Genomic DNA, 12,945 nt, shown 5'->3' on the forward strand with positions numbered 1-12,945 from the left:
ACCTCATTTTTCGCGATCCATCTCGATGACTTCTCAACAAGTTGTAATTCTTTTCAAACTCGATGACTTCTCAACAAGTTGTAATTCTTTTCAAACTCTCGTCTCCTGGCTTTTCTCCTTGCTGTTCGAACAGCCTTTCTCCCTCCATCTTTCAACTCTAAACCCACACTCACTCGTAGTGCATTGAACCGTATTGAAAAACTCAGAAACATTCTGCAATCACAATGACATCGTGGCCGAGCGGTTAAGGCGGCAGACTCGAAATCTGCTGGGGTCTCCCCGCGTGAGTTCGAATCTCACCGATGTCGTTTCTTTTTGACCGGCAACGTTGATCCTGATGCGGGCCCACAATAATATATTCAAGCAAGAATTTCAAGTTTCCGGATGTGATTTGCAGGCGATCCTCAGAATTTGAACCACTACGAGTGAACAGGCTTGTCTGCCATGATTGTTTACTTAACTTGATGGTATGAGGTGCCGTAGGAGTAAGCTCGGGCTGACAACAATTGACCATACGACCTCTTGTAACGGAAATCTGCAACGGTCGATCGTCAGCTTGTTTCCTAGTCAAAAATCAAGTTCATGGGGGCGGTGCCGGCGGTGATGAGGGGGAGGCAGGTAGAAGGGGAAGCGGCGGTGGAGGAGGAGAACATGCGCAGGAACCTGAGGATCCTCATCGATGACGAGGTCGTTCACGCTACGTACATGTGAGACCCTCTCGCTCTCTCGCTCTCTCGTTTGCCCGCGTCAGCCGGATGATTTTCTGCTCCGTCTGACGATGTTGCAATCAGCCCCGGGGAGAAGCTCAACTCGCCTTCGGTCAAAGCATCTCCCCTCCTCAGAGGATCAAAAAGGTGATAGAGCGCATCTTGCCTGCTCGCATCATGTCATGCCATGTTGCTCGCCAGCGTTCGTTTCAATCCGGTTGAGACAGAGATCATAATGAATTCGTTGCCCGCGCGCTATGATGCAAGGCAAGCAGATACCTTGTAGTGATGGTCGTGACATCCCAGCAGGTCTCCCTTTGGACTGCAGAAGAAGAACGAGCCAACGAGCTCCATGTCTCCACCATATCGCGAGAAAGAAGTGTCGAGCGGCCCTGAGCGAGCTCCCTTTGAGTTTTGTAGGATAGATGTATTCACAGGAAAAGACATTTTGTAAAATATGACATTGGGATAGCTTGCGCTCGCTTTCACCTGACGGGACTATAGTACATGCCGAGCCTGAGACGTTGCACGTCTCATCTGATCTCGAAAGCCTTCATGGAATATGCCGCGTTTGTGGGAAATTTCTACGAGAGTAGTCCGTCAAGACTGGACGGCAAGAGGGAGCTTGGGTACCTGGAATTGCTCGAATCCTTGTTTGGAGGAGTTCCACACGTAGATGTAAGATGAGACATCGAAAGCTCCGTTCCTGCTCAATACGTTGCACCAGTCAAGACGATCCCGCGAGGGACAGGAGAAGTCAAGGTCACCAGTGGTTGGAGATGAGGATGAAATCGCGAAGCTGAAGACATGAAAGATCAGAGATCAGAGTCAGATCAGCGCAGCGCTACCTCCTGCATTGATCCTCCCGGAATCCCCAGGGCCGAGAAATGCTCCACATTGATAGCGCCTGAAGGAGGAGGGCAACAGATTACAAGTCGAGTCAGTCAAGACCACTCGGGTTCACCGTAAGTCTCCACGTGCTGCAGGAAGTCGAACTTAGACGTAGTAGCGTTCCACCTGCATGCCCCGTCATCCCCTCGCTCCTTCCCTCCTGCCGCCTGTCACCGATGGATCGTCGAGTTGGCGACGTTGGACACGAAGGGGAAGCCAGCCATGAAGACGGCAGAGGCCAGGAAGACTTCCCCACTCGAGGTGGCGAACGGCTTGACTGAACGCACTTGACTGACCTGCAGCGCCAGGGCGTCAGGAGGCTTTGACGTCACGTCTTCACTCGCTACCTCGATGGATTGAATCAGTTCGAACTGTTGAGCCTGGGGGTTGAAGACGTAGACCTGTCATCAGTTTGACTAGCATGAAGAGTTTGACAAGCTCAGCTCGCCGAACCAGCACGGGAAGATTGCTGGACGTGGAGTCCTCGTATCTCCCCAGGACCAGATATCCTTTCCCGTTGAACTGCAAGCTTCATTCACCTCCTTGAATCCTACAACGAATCGTTTGAAATTTACCTCGTAGGTTTCGACTTTCCGTGCCGAAGTCGCCGAAATCGTGGTGACGAGCTGGAATTCTCCGCAGAGCCAGACGGGGAACCGGCACCTCTTGGTGTCTGTGTATGTCAACCACTTGTAGACTTGCTGGTTGACGTCGATGTAGTTGATGACAGCAAAGTAAGTGACGCCTGCATGCCCGGTCAGGGGCTTAGTGGGAAGAGAGGCAAAGGTGCTGATTGTTGTTGTTGTTGTTGTTGTTGTTGTTGATGATGAAGATGAAGATGAAGATGAAGATGAAGATGAATCAGGAAAAGAAGAAGATCAAGAAGGAGAAGAAGGAGAACACGTAAATGGTGATGATAACGTTGACGATAGACGACGACGACGACGACACTTACTTAGATTCCCCATGAAGCCGTAACTGAAAGAGTGAAGGTCTACAGTCCCAGTGCTCACGGTAAAAGTCGCGCCGGACAACTGGACCAGCTGCCCCTCGTTGGAGTTGAGGCGGTATACCGAGCTCGAGGAGGTTGCGACCGCAATGTAGGACTGACAGCACAGTGAGAGGAAACGGGAGGGAGGAGAAGATCATACCTCTCCGTCTGAATAGAAGGGCTCAGCCAAGGTGTAGCCCGTGTTGTTCCAGGTGAGCACCAGCTCGAGACTAGCCCTGCTCAGCTCGTTCCTCTCTAGCATCGGAGGAGAGAAGACGAAGCGGTAGAAGCGGAACTGATAGCCCCAGAACACAAGGAAGTGCTGGTCGTTCCGCTTCACGTAGGACACACCCAGCAAGTTTCCTCCCACGTTGTCGCGGATCAGCTTGTTTGCCGCCGTGACCTCGAACTGTCCTCCTCCTGTGAAGTTCCACGGGTACACGTTTGACGGGCTGCTGTCGAGTAGCTGGACCAGCCCCAAGAAGATCCCGCGGACGCAGTTTGACTGTGAGGAGAAGAAAGTTCAGCTGACTCAGAGCAGTGAGCTCCGGCGTCCTCACCTCGTTGGTGCTGGCAGGTGGAGAGGAGACCGCGTAGGTACCGCTGCAGACCTTGCACGAGTCCGTGCTGACGGCTGGCGAGACTTGCGCGTACGTTCCAGCTGGGCAAGATAGGCAGGAGCTCAAGCCTGTCGAAGCTGGATGATCTGCCAGCACGAGGGCGTGTCAAGGCGGAGGAGGAGGAGGAGGAGGAGGAGGAGGAGGAGGAGGAGTCAAACCTTTGAAGAACCCTGTCGGACAAGGCGCACATGGCGGGGAGGCATCGTTGTTGGCGCTATAGTACCCACGAGCGCAGAGGCAGTCCTGCACAGTGCCGGACTGAGGAACGTCTGCCAGCTCCGACCCGAAGGGACATTCCTGGCAGGTGTCGTTGCCAGCCGTTGACCACATGCCAGTCGGACATCTCGCCATTGCGGCATGTCCTCCCTTGCAAAAGTAGCCGGGGAGGCAACGCTCGCACGTCAGCTGCCCCTGGTCCAGCCCCACCGCATAGTAACCGGGCTCACAGTAGCAGTCTTGGATGGAGGAGGAGGCCGTCAGATAGGTGAAGGACTTCGGCGGGCATGCGACGCAGGAGCCGATGCCGGGGTTAGCCTTGTAGTAGTTGATCTTGCATGCCGTGCAGGGCAGCCCTGTGGCAGGGTCGCCGACGTAGCCGGGTGTGCAGTAGCAGTCCTGGAGCTTCTTGCTGCCTATGGGGCTCAAGGCGTTGGCAGGGCAGAGCTTGCACTCGAACTGACCCGTCTGATCGACGTAACTCCCTGCATCGCACTGAAACCTTTTGTTCTGCGGGCCTCCGGGGCATCGGAACCCGAGCTCGCAGTCGATGCAGGTGTCACAGGAGCCTCCGACGTAGCGTCCTGGGGAGCAGCTGGTGGTCGACTGTGTCTGGCACAGCACACAAGAGTCTGCCGAGCTCGCCGAGCCGCCAGTGCAGATCCACCCGTTCTCCACTGTACACTGGCTGCTGCATCCTGGACTCTGACCCCCGTCGTCGCACTCTTCGTCGTTGTTCACCAGCCCGTCTCCGCAGATGGCGATGGAGTAGACGCCCGTCGCGTCTTGACTGTAAACGGAGAAGTTGAGGAGCTCGTAGGAGAGATCCACTGAGGCAACGGCTCGGAGGCTGTGGATGCCACCTGCGACAGGAGTCAGCACGACGTCTCGTCTCCTCCTCACCTCTCTACCTCTCAGCTGGATGTTTCCGTTGAGCAAGGCACCGGACACCGACGGGTCGCTCTGGTCTGTCGTGTACCAGACCCTCGCAGTTTTGGGAGTCGACGAGACGTTGACAAGCAAGAAACCGTTCTTACTCAGGTCAAACTTGCCGGGAGCGGGTGAGAACGTTGGTTGCTTCACCTCCTGCACACACACAGATGTTCCGATTATCACAGAGGCCGCCGGGATGTTGATCGTGATCCCATAGAACGTCTTCTGCCCTCCGACGCTGCACGACCAGCCCTTCTCCACCTTGCAGGAGCCGTCGCACCCGTCGTTCCCCACTAGGTTCCCATCATCACATTGCTCGTCCGCTGTCCGATTGCCATCCCCGCACACTGTGACGCATCTGTCCGGCTTGAGATTGTCCCCTCCGCTACACCTCCATCCCTTCTCAACCCGGCAGGACGACGAGCACCCGTCCCCGCTCTTGGTGTTCCCGTCGTCACATCCCTCCGCCACGTTCTTACTTCCGTCCCCGCACACTGCTGGGATGGTGATAGTGATGAGCCCGATGAGGTCCGTCTGCACGTTGGAGAAGCCCTCCTTGTCCAGGTTGGACCCCAAGGACGAGGCGAAGGCTCTGCAGTAGGGTAAGTTGACGGAGAGAGACAGCAAGGGAGCGAGAAGGGCAGACAGAGAAGCATGTCAGGCAGAGAGACAGGTCAGGAAGCAAACATACCCTGGAATCGCATCCCGGATACTGATTGCATTTTCCTTGCTCTTGCAAGCAACCTTGGCAGTCACAGCGACCGACGGTTGTATCTGCAAGATCCTACGAACCTGGGAGGCGCCGTAGAGAGTGATGCTGACAACGATGACATCTCCTGGCTCTAGAGCAAACTGAGACAGACATGCAGCTACGGCTCGCTGAAATCTCGGCTCCGGCAGGTCCCCTGGCGCGCTGATCCCCTTCAGTCTCACCATGAACTGAACTGTCGGGCTGAGGGAGCTGGCTGCGGTGCTGGTGGGTCCGATGATGCTGTCGTTGATTGTCTGGGAGGAGCTCAATCTGACCCCGAAGAGAATACCAAGGACGATCGCTGCGATCGCACAGACGGCAAACAGCCCAGCGAGCAGGTAGTACTTCTTGCGGCTCGAACGAGCCTTGCCGCTGTCCGAGGTGGAGGACGAGCTTTCCAAGTCCAGGTACGCAGTCTTTGAGCGGAGAGGAGGAGGGAGGTTGTACTTGAGAGGTGACTCGACCATGTTGGCTTGGGTAGCATTGGCCTTCGCCTTTTGATTGTTCTCAGCCTGCAGCTTTAGTCGAATCTCTTCCTCTTCCTCTCGCTTCTGCTTTGCGATCTGATACTGCTGCTGCAGGTCGGCTGCATGCTCGACCTCTAGAGCCGTGACTTTCGCCTCATGCTGGGCCCTGAGGGCTTCAATCTTCAGCTGGGCTTTGTTCGCCACGTGCACAACATCTAGGTTGTACTTGTCTCTGGTGAAGTCCTGCTTGCACAGTGAGGTTGTACCTCTTGCTCAGCTTCCTCAACACTCACCCGCTTTCTCTCCCGGGTCTCCTCGGCCTCCAGCAACTTTGCCCTGTATGATCCTGGCCTCGGGGCTGAATCACCATTTGGTTCCATGGAGTTAGTGCAGCTGTCTGGATTTTGATTCAGAACCCGTGGCCGATCTATATCTTCTGCCCAGATATCACAGGCTGACGAGACATTTCCTGCAATGAAGACGAACATGAGTTATAGCAAGAACCAAGTTGAAGCTGACAGGTTTGTATATGCTGTTCATGGCTGATTTCATGGCTACACACTCCTCTGAGTATTCTGAATATCCCCCCTCTCCGTCCAGTGACCTTGCACCTCAGTGTAAATAGCCGTTCTCACTGATCAACTGTTTCTTTCTCAGACCTGAGTGTCCAAGAGAAGTTTGCTTCAGCACTAGATCAAGAACAACCAGTGTCTACGCAGATGAATCCCTGTTCTCTCACCACTTCTCGTAGCCTCGCCTTCTCAGAGGCAGCATACATCACATCGTGATGTCCTTTTAAGTTCTTCGCACTATCTCTAGTACCTTCTCCCTCTCTCCTCCTCTCTCCTCCTCTCTCCTCCTCTCTCCTCCTCTCTCCTCTTCTTTCCCTTCTTCCCCCCGCCCCCACCGCCTCTTGTCTGTGACATTTCGCCTGTAGAATCCCGCATCACCCTACCCCCATCTATCTTAGTTTTGTCCTCTTCTTGAGAGGATTCCCCGAGCCTACCCCTACTATTCAACTCCAGGACTTGTACATATGGACCCCTACTTTATCACCCCCTACCCCCTGCATTGTCATCACTACCCCCTCCTTGACGCTTCGCACGACGAGTCATTCTTTTTTACTTGAAAGCTCTGAGGCGAGTAGAGTGACACAGGCTGCCAGTGCCATAAGGGCCTTCTCCGACGGCCCGCGCCCCCGGGCCCCCGATCCGGTTGAACTTCGGAACGGCAGTGTCACTGTCACCGTGGCACGGCTGCCGCAGCGCTGGATGGTCTCTCGGCCTCGCAGGACGTCTCAGGTCAGGGACGGCGGCATCGTTGGCATGGCGCGACGCGGGGCGGTTTGGTTCTCGCTGTCTTTTCTCTTCTCCTCTTAGCCTTACCATCAAACGTGTGCTCCCGGGCAAGCGATCCGAATGCATAATGCCATGGCCGGGCCCGGGCCGCGGCCCGGGCCCCGCCAGAGGAGTCCGGCAGGCCGGGCTGTCACTGGTCAACCGTCACAGCGTTCATATCATATAAAGAATTCCTCAAATAATATTTCCAATAGCATATTACGTTTCCAAGTTTATTGTAATTTTCAAATTTCATGGAAAATATTCCGGATGTTCAAAACTGATCCAAATATTCCGGGGTGGGGTGGATGATGGGTGTAAGAGGGGCGCCGCAATGAGGATTCTCGTAGTCGCAACGATCTTGGCGGCATGGCCGTGCGAGGCGATTGAGCTCTCCTCCTCCTCCCTCTCCTCCTCCCATGCACGTTCTGCTCCCTCCTCCTCCTCCTCCTCCTCCTCCTCTCTGTCTTCGTCCACGCCATTCCCTCGCTCTACATCCATGCTCCTCGATCAGTTTCATTCCCAGCCATTCCAACTGTCCAAACTTCCGCAGACTTTGTCCGCGTCCTCACCCCAGCCTTGTCACCTGATGCTACGAGGAGGAGGATTTTTGGGGTTGGGGAAGAAAAAGTCTACTCCCTCCCCCCCTGAACGATCTGCGAGTGAAATCTCCAATGAGAAGCTTCGCCTGCAGATGGGAGCCCTCGGCTCGGCCTCGGTCTTGTACGGCTTCTTTGCTGTCAGCACCAGCGATCTCATGAAACGAACCATCTTCGGGCTCCAGTCATGGCAGCTCATGATCAGCGGAGGATACGGTGCGATGCTCTAGGTCCCTCGTGCGTGGCCGCCCCGTTGACTCCCTGCTTTACAGCTCTCTTCTTCTGCGCAAACCTGATCCCCGGCCGCCTCGACACTGTGCTGGGGAGGCCCAAGAGGACGGACTTGCGCTTCTTCACGCCTGCTGGGTTCGCGTTCGCCATCTGGGCTCCGATCTTCCTCGGGGAGATGCTCATGATGTTCTCCGTGCTCATGCCGGGTGAGGGAAGACGCTGCTGCGGGTGGTGGCGATGAACCGTCCAGCCCCACCTCCTCCGCCACTCCCCTTTCTCCTCCCTCTCTTCTCCTCCCTCTCTCCTCCTCCGTCCTCTCGCCGTCTCCTTCCTATCTCTTTCTTCCTCTCTCCGTCCTTAGCGCCAACCTTGTGTCGTCGAAGCTGTCTATCCCCGATTGCTCGCCTCCTTCTCAACTCTTTTGCTCTCGCGCTCATCTTTTCGCTTCAGATTCTCTTCGCTCTCCTGGCTCGGGTTGGCTCGAGGCGATGGCCCCGTCCTATGCAGCTGCTTCTGTCGCACAGGTAGGAGAGGAGGGGAAGGGGGAAACTTTGAGGATGGGAGGGAAGGTGGTGGAGGGGAGGAGAAGCTGTTTGACAACAAGAACTGCAGGCGCTATGGTGCCTTGCATTCCGACCATGGGCGTTGAAGTATCAGTGGGTGAGAAGAATTACTTGACCTGATAGTCTGTTGCTTCCTTTACCTCAGTGTTACTCCTCCTCGACTTCGTGTTCATCCTTTCTTCTGTTCAATCTACCAAACGTTCTTCTCCTCACCCGTTCTGTCGCAGATTCCCGCATCTCTCCTCACCATCGCTGCACGTGAGTGACTGGCAGCAGCGGCGACGTTGAAACTCACGATGTGCCAGTTGCTCTGTTCGAGTCTCACAGACATGTCGCGTCTTCCTACTCCATGTCTGGTGCAGGTGATATTCCATCGCAGCACGAGGGGAGGGGGAGGGAGAGGGAGAGGGAGAGGGAGAGGGAGAGGGAGAGGGAGAGGGAGAGGGAGGGAGGGAAAGAAGAGAGGAGGGGAAGCAGGAGGCGGAGTGGGGGGAAGCACTCAACGAATTTCTCATTATATTGCAGCTTCCCTCTGGAGCTTGTTTGCCTGCAGGATCCCTGTCGCCCTCCATTTCGGGTGGATCACTGCGGCTGCGGCTCTGAGCTGGAATGGACAGGTGATCCCACATATGATTCTACATATGATCCCACGTATGATTCTACATATGATCCCACATATGATTCTACATATGATCCCACATATGATTCTACATATGATCCCACATATGATTCTACATATGATCCCACATATGATTCTACATATGATCCCACATATGATTCTACATATGATCCCACATATGGCTTACCACCCCCCCCACCCTCACTTGCCCCTGCCCCTGCCCCTGCCCTTGCTCCTTCCCCTCCTGTGTCTCCTCCTCCTCCTCCACCCTACCAGGTCATTCGGAACCTTGAAGTCTTGTCTTGCCTTGCCTTCTCCTCTGATCAGCTGAACTTCTTCTCAGCTTGCCTCCATGGGCTCGAGCATTCCCATCCGCATCACTAGCGCAACGCTCTCATGCTATGCAGCAGCAGCGTTTCTGGGGTACCTTCCTGCTCCTTCTCCTGCTTCTTTCTCTTCCTCCTCCTCCTCCTCCTCCTCCTCCTCCTCTACTGCTGCTATTGCTGCTTCTTCCCCCCCCGTTCCCATCCCTTCTTCTTTCACGATTCCCTGTCCCCAATCCCCGGTCTTCCCCTCTCTCTTCCTGCTCTAATCCTCCTCGTTTCTTCTTTCCGGCATCACTCCAACCTTGTCTTGTTGATCGTTTGCATGTCAGTGTGACTTCCATCGTTCGTGGGGATGGCTGGCCTGCCGCGACAGCAGCGTGGGCGCTGTATGCAGTCAGCAAGGTGAACTGCTGTTCCTCTTGCTTCTCCTCGTCCTCCTCCCCCTCAGACTTCTCCCATCCCCTCGCGTATCCTTTCCCTCGACATGCTCTCTCCCTCCTCCCCTCCTCCTTCATCACCCACCTTCCTTCTCCTCCACCTCCTCACTCTCCTCAGGGCCACGAGGTTCTCCGAGGTGCAGTGGACAACGCAGCTATCGATGCTCTGAACCTCGCAGCTCTTCTCTCCTCCTCCGCCTCGCTCGCCATGGTGACCAGCTCGCGTCCTCTTCCCCCCTCATCCTCATGCAGGCTGTTTTCACCTGGGCCATCCCCTTCTTCTCCTCCGGCAAGACCTGCGCCTGCGCCTGTGTTTGAGCTCCTGCGTCCTCCCCCCTTCCATCCTCTCCCCCCCCCTCCCTCTTTCTCTTCACTTCCCTTCTTCCCGCCTGCTCGTCATGGTGTGGCGGGTCAGCAGAGGAAGGGAGCGGACGAGCACGCGACAGGAAGTTGTATCAGTGAATGGTAGTCGTCTTTGATTTCACATAAAACATTCCTCCTCTGCCTCCTCCTCAGATCTACTCAGACCGGCTCCATCTGCCTCCTCCTCAGTTCCACAGAGCTGACTTTGTGCGCAAACCGCAGGGAGTTGATGCTCTCCTGCTCCAAGGTGAGAAATAAGGACAGGGAAGGGGAATAGAAGGAAGAGGGGAAGGAGGAGGCGGAGCAGAAGAGATGATGGTGGGGAAGGAGCAGGAGGAGGAGGAGGTGAAGGTGATGGTGGTGAGGAACGAGGAGGAGGAGGAAGAGGAGAGGATTACAGGGAGATGAGCCTTGACAGGTGAGATGTTGACAAACATAAGGCACTTGCAGTCTCCCCCCAGACACCTAACAACAAGTGAACATAGAAGTTCTGCATCTCCTCCTCCTCCTCCTCGTCCTCGTCCTCCTGCTCGTTGCCCACCACCATCTTTTCCTCTCGTCCTCGTCCTCGTCCTCCCTTCCATCCTTCACTTACGGTTGCAGCAGGTAGGTCAGCTTGCTGTTGCGGAAGGGAACGTGTCCTTCGCGATTAGCGAGAGCTGCAAGAAGACGATCAGAGAGCGAGGAGGAAGAGGAGGGAGAGGAAGAGGAGGGAGAGGAAGAGGAGGGAGAGGGAGAGGAGGGAGAGGGAGAGGAGGGAGAGGAAGAGGAAGAGGAGGGAGAGGAGGAGGGAGAGGAGGAAGGAGAGGTTGGTGGAAGGAGAGGAGGAAGGAGAGGCGGAGGGGGCGGTACCGAGCAAGGAGGAAGCGAGTAAGGGAGGGAGGGAGTAGCAGTGGGGAGACACAAGGAGGAGAAAGGAGAGCGCAGCAAGGAGGAAGGGAGGAAGAAGGGGGGGGGGGGACAAGGAGGAGAATGTTTAGAGGGTGAGGAGTGGAGAAGGAGGGGTAGAGCCACCGGAGATGACATCGCAGAGGCTGCTCAGGCTCTTGTTGATCGACTGCGTCTCCCTCAGCCGCTCTCCCTTGTCGTTGGTTCGGTCTCCTGCTGCACGTCAGATGTTACTGGAGAGATCGAGAGGGAAGGAGGGAGAAGGAGGAAGGAGGAGGAGGAGGAGGAGGAGGAGGAGGAGGAGGGGAAGAAGGAGTAGATGGAAGGGGAGGGGCGAAGGAGGGGAGGAAGAACTCTACCTTGATCGCTTGTTCCACTTCCTGCCTTTGCCAGCCTCTCCGAGCCCGCAAGGTCGATGAGGTTGAGGACTCCGTAGACCACCTGGCGAGGAACAGGATGAGAGGAGCAGGATGAGAGGAGCAGGACGAGGAAGGGAGAGAAAAGTTGAAGAGGATGGAGAATGAGGAAGGGTGAGGAGATGGAGAAAGCGGAAAGGTATCGAGTAGAAACGGATGGGGAGAATGGTGGGCGCCGCTCCAGTAGAAGAAGCTAGGAAGAGAGAGGGGGGAGGCACGAGGAGGAGAAAGGAGGAGGAGGAAGAAGGGAGAGACGCAGTGAGGAGGGACGCAGTGAGGAGGGACGCAGGACCTCCTGGGTGACGGGGTGAATGCCCTTGATGTTCATGGTGAAGACGGAGTGAGATCTCGAGCTGCCTTCGTTGTGCTGCGTAGCTGCTGTGGCGCGAGCTTCCGTTGCCTGGAGGAGAACGAGGAGGAGGAAGGGGAGGAGGAAGAAGGGGAGAGGAGAGGAAGCCATGTGAGAGAAGGTTGAAAAGGAAAATGGTGAAGATTGTGGCAGGTGAAGAGAAAGGTGAAGATGGGGAGAGGAGGGGAAGAGAAGCGGAAGAAGTGAGGAGGGTGAGGGAAGGAATATTCAAGAAGCCCAAGAGCAGAAGGGGAGGAGGCAGAAGGGAGGAAGGGGAGGGAAGCATTCCAGGATCCCCTTGTAACGAGGAGGAAGGGAGGAACAAAAACAGAAACTCCTGTCTCACCCTTCGCAGCAGCTCAATGACATCCGCCTCCTGCTCAACTTGCATGATCTGCAAGTTTGTGACCTGCGCTTGTCTCCCATGATCCACATGTTTGATCTCAAGCTTCCGATGCTCCTGCAAGAAACGATAGTAAGATCCCTGCCGCGCCTCCTCCTCCTCCTCCTCCTCCTCCCTCGCTCTTCATCACCTGCCCAGGGCTCGCCAGCAGGTCTCGCAGGGCCTCATTGTAGATCTCGAGGAAGCTGACTGACATCTCGTAGCTCCATCCCCCCTCCCTGAGGCCGTTGACCTGCCAAGCCTTGCCGTTAGATGGCGAACTCGAGCTGCACTTGAGGTGATAAGCAGGGAAGGAGAGTAGTGGTGGTGGAGGGGGAGGAGGAGGAGGAAGAGGAGGAGGAGGAAGAGGAGGAGGAGGAAGAGGAGGAGGAGGAAGAGGAGGAGGAGGAAGAGGAGTGAGCAGGAGAAGAAGAGTAGTGAGGAGGAGGAGGAGTAGAAGTCAGGATGAGTAGAATTGAGGAGGAGGGAGATTGTGATGACGACGACGAAGGGAATGCAGAACAAGGAGTTAGGAGCGAGAAAGAGGCAGCGGTGGAAGAGACCTCCTGGAAGATCATCTCAACGGCTCGAGGTATGACGCCTCTCCCCTTCGTGTCATCGAGATCTGCCACCCTCTCCCCTCCTCCTCCCTCTCGCGCTGGTCCCGTCATGGTGTACGTCTTCCCGCTTCCTGCGCGTTGAGAGTTCAAACACTGTAAAGAGGAGGAAGAGAAATTCAAGAGAGGAAGGGAGGAGGAGGAAGGAGGAGGAGGAGGTGGAAGGGAGGAGGAAGGGAGGAGGAGGAGGAGGAGGAGGAGGAGGAGGAGAAGGAGGAGGAGGAGGAGGAGGAGGAGGAGGA

At 55.8% G+C, this 12,945-nt stretch overlaps 3 protein-coding genes and 1 non-coding gene across 4 annotated transcripts; 2 read left to right on the forward strand and 2 right to left on the reverse strand.

Moving 5' to 3' along the window:
- The first annotated feature begins 226 nt into the window (after window positions 1-226).
- On the forward strand, window positions 227-308 carry GUITHDRAFT_t10. Its single transcript has one exon. It is a non-coding gene; the product is annotated as a tRNA-Ser (tRNA).
- Window positions 309-3,179: 2,871 nt separating this feature from the next.
- GUITHDRAFT_53027 (hypothetical protein) lies at window positions 3,180-3,920 on the reverse strand (the record flags this gene model as incomplete). The annotated part of the gene is made up of 2 exons (XM_005841503.1): window positions 3,180-3,286; window positions 3,368-3,920. Coding segments are annotated over 2 exons (660 nt in total), but the record flags the coding sequence as incomplete, so codon positions are not given.
- Window positions 3,921-7,607: 3,687 nt separating this feature from the next.
- GUITHDRAFT_100057 (hypothetical protein) lies at window positions 7,608-10,006 on the forward strand (the record flags this gene model as incomplete). The annotated part of the gene is made up of 11 exons (XM_005841504.1): window positions 7,608-7,728; window positions 7,785-7,949; window positions 8,194-8,267; window positions 8,356-8,403; window positions 8,534-8,564; window positions 8,612-8,668; window positions 8,832-8,923; window positions 9,269-9,348; window positions 9,581-9,653; window positions 9,807-9,899; window positions 9,941-10,006. The coding sequence occupies 11 exons, from the start codon at window positions 7,608-7,610 to the stop codon at window positions 10,004-10,006; spliced, it is 900 nt and encodes a 299-aa protein (XP_005841561.1).
- A 204-nt stretch (window positions 10,007-10,210) lies between these two features.
- On the reverse strand, window positions 10,211-12,784 carry GUITHDRAFT_63542 (hypothetical protein; the record flags this gene model as incomplete). Its single annotated transcript, XM_005841505.1, has 9 exons — window positions 10,211-10,288; window positions 10,450-10,516; window positions 10,647-10,710; window positions 11,066-11,149; window positions 11,317-11,380; window positions 11,648-11,755; window positions 12,051-12,164; window positions 12,238-12,339; window positions 12,650-12,784. Coding segments are annotated over 9 exons (816 nt in total), but the record flags the coding sequence as incomplete, so codon positions are not given.
- Window positions 12,785-12,945: the final 161 nt, after the last annotated feature.

Source organism: Guillardia theta, assembly GCF_000315625.1.
Source record: "Guillardia theta CCMP2712 unplaced genomic scaffold GUITHscaffold_3, whole genome shotgun sequence".
Taxonomy (NCBI): Eukaryota; class Cryptophyceae; order Pyrenomonadales; family Geminigeraceae; genus Guillardia; species Guillardia theta.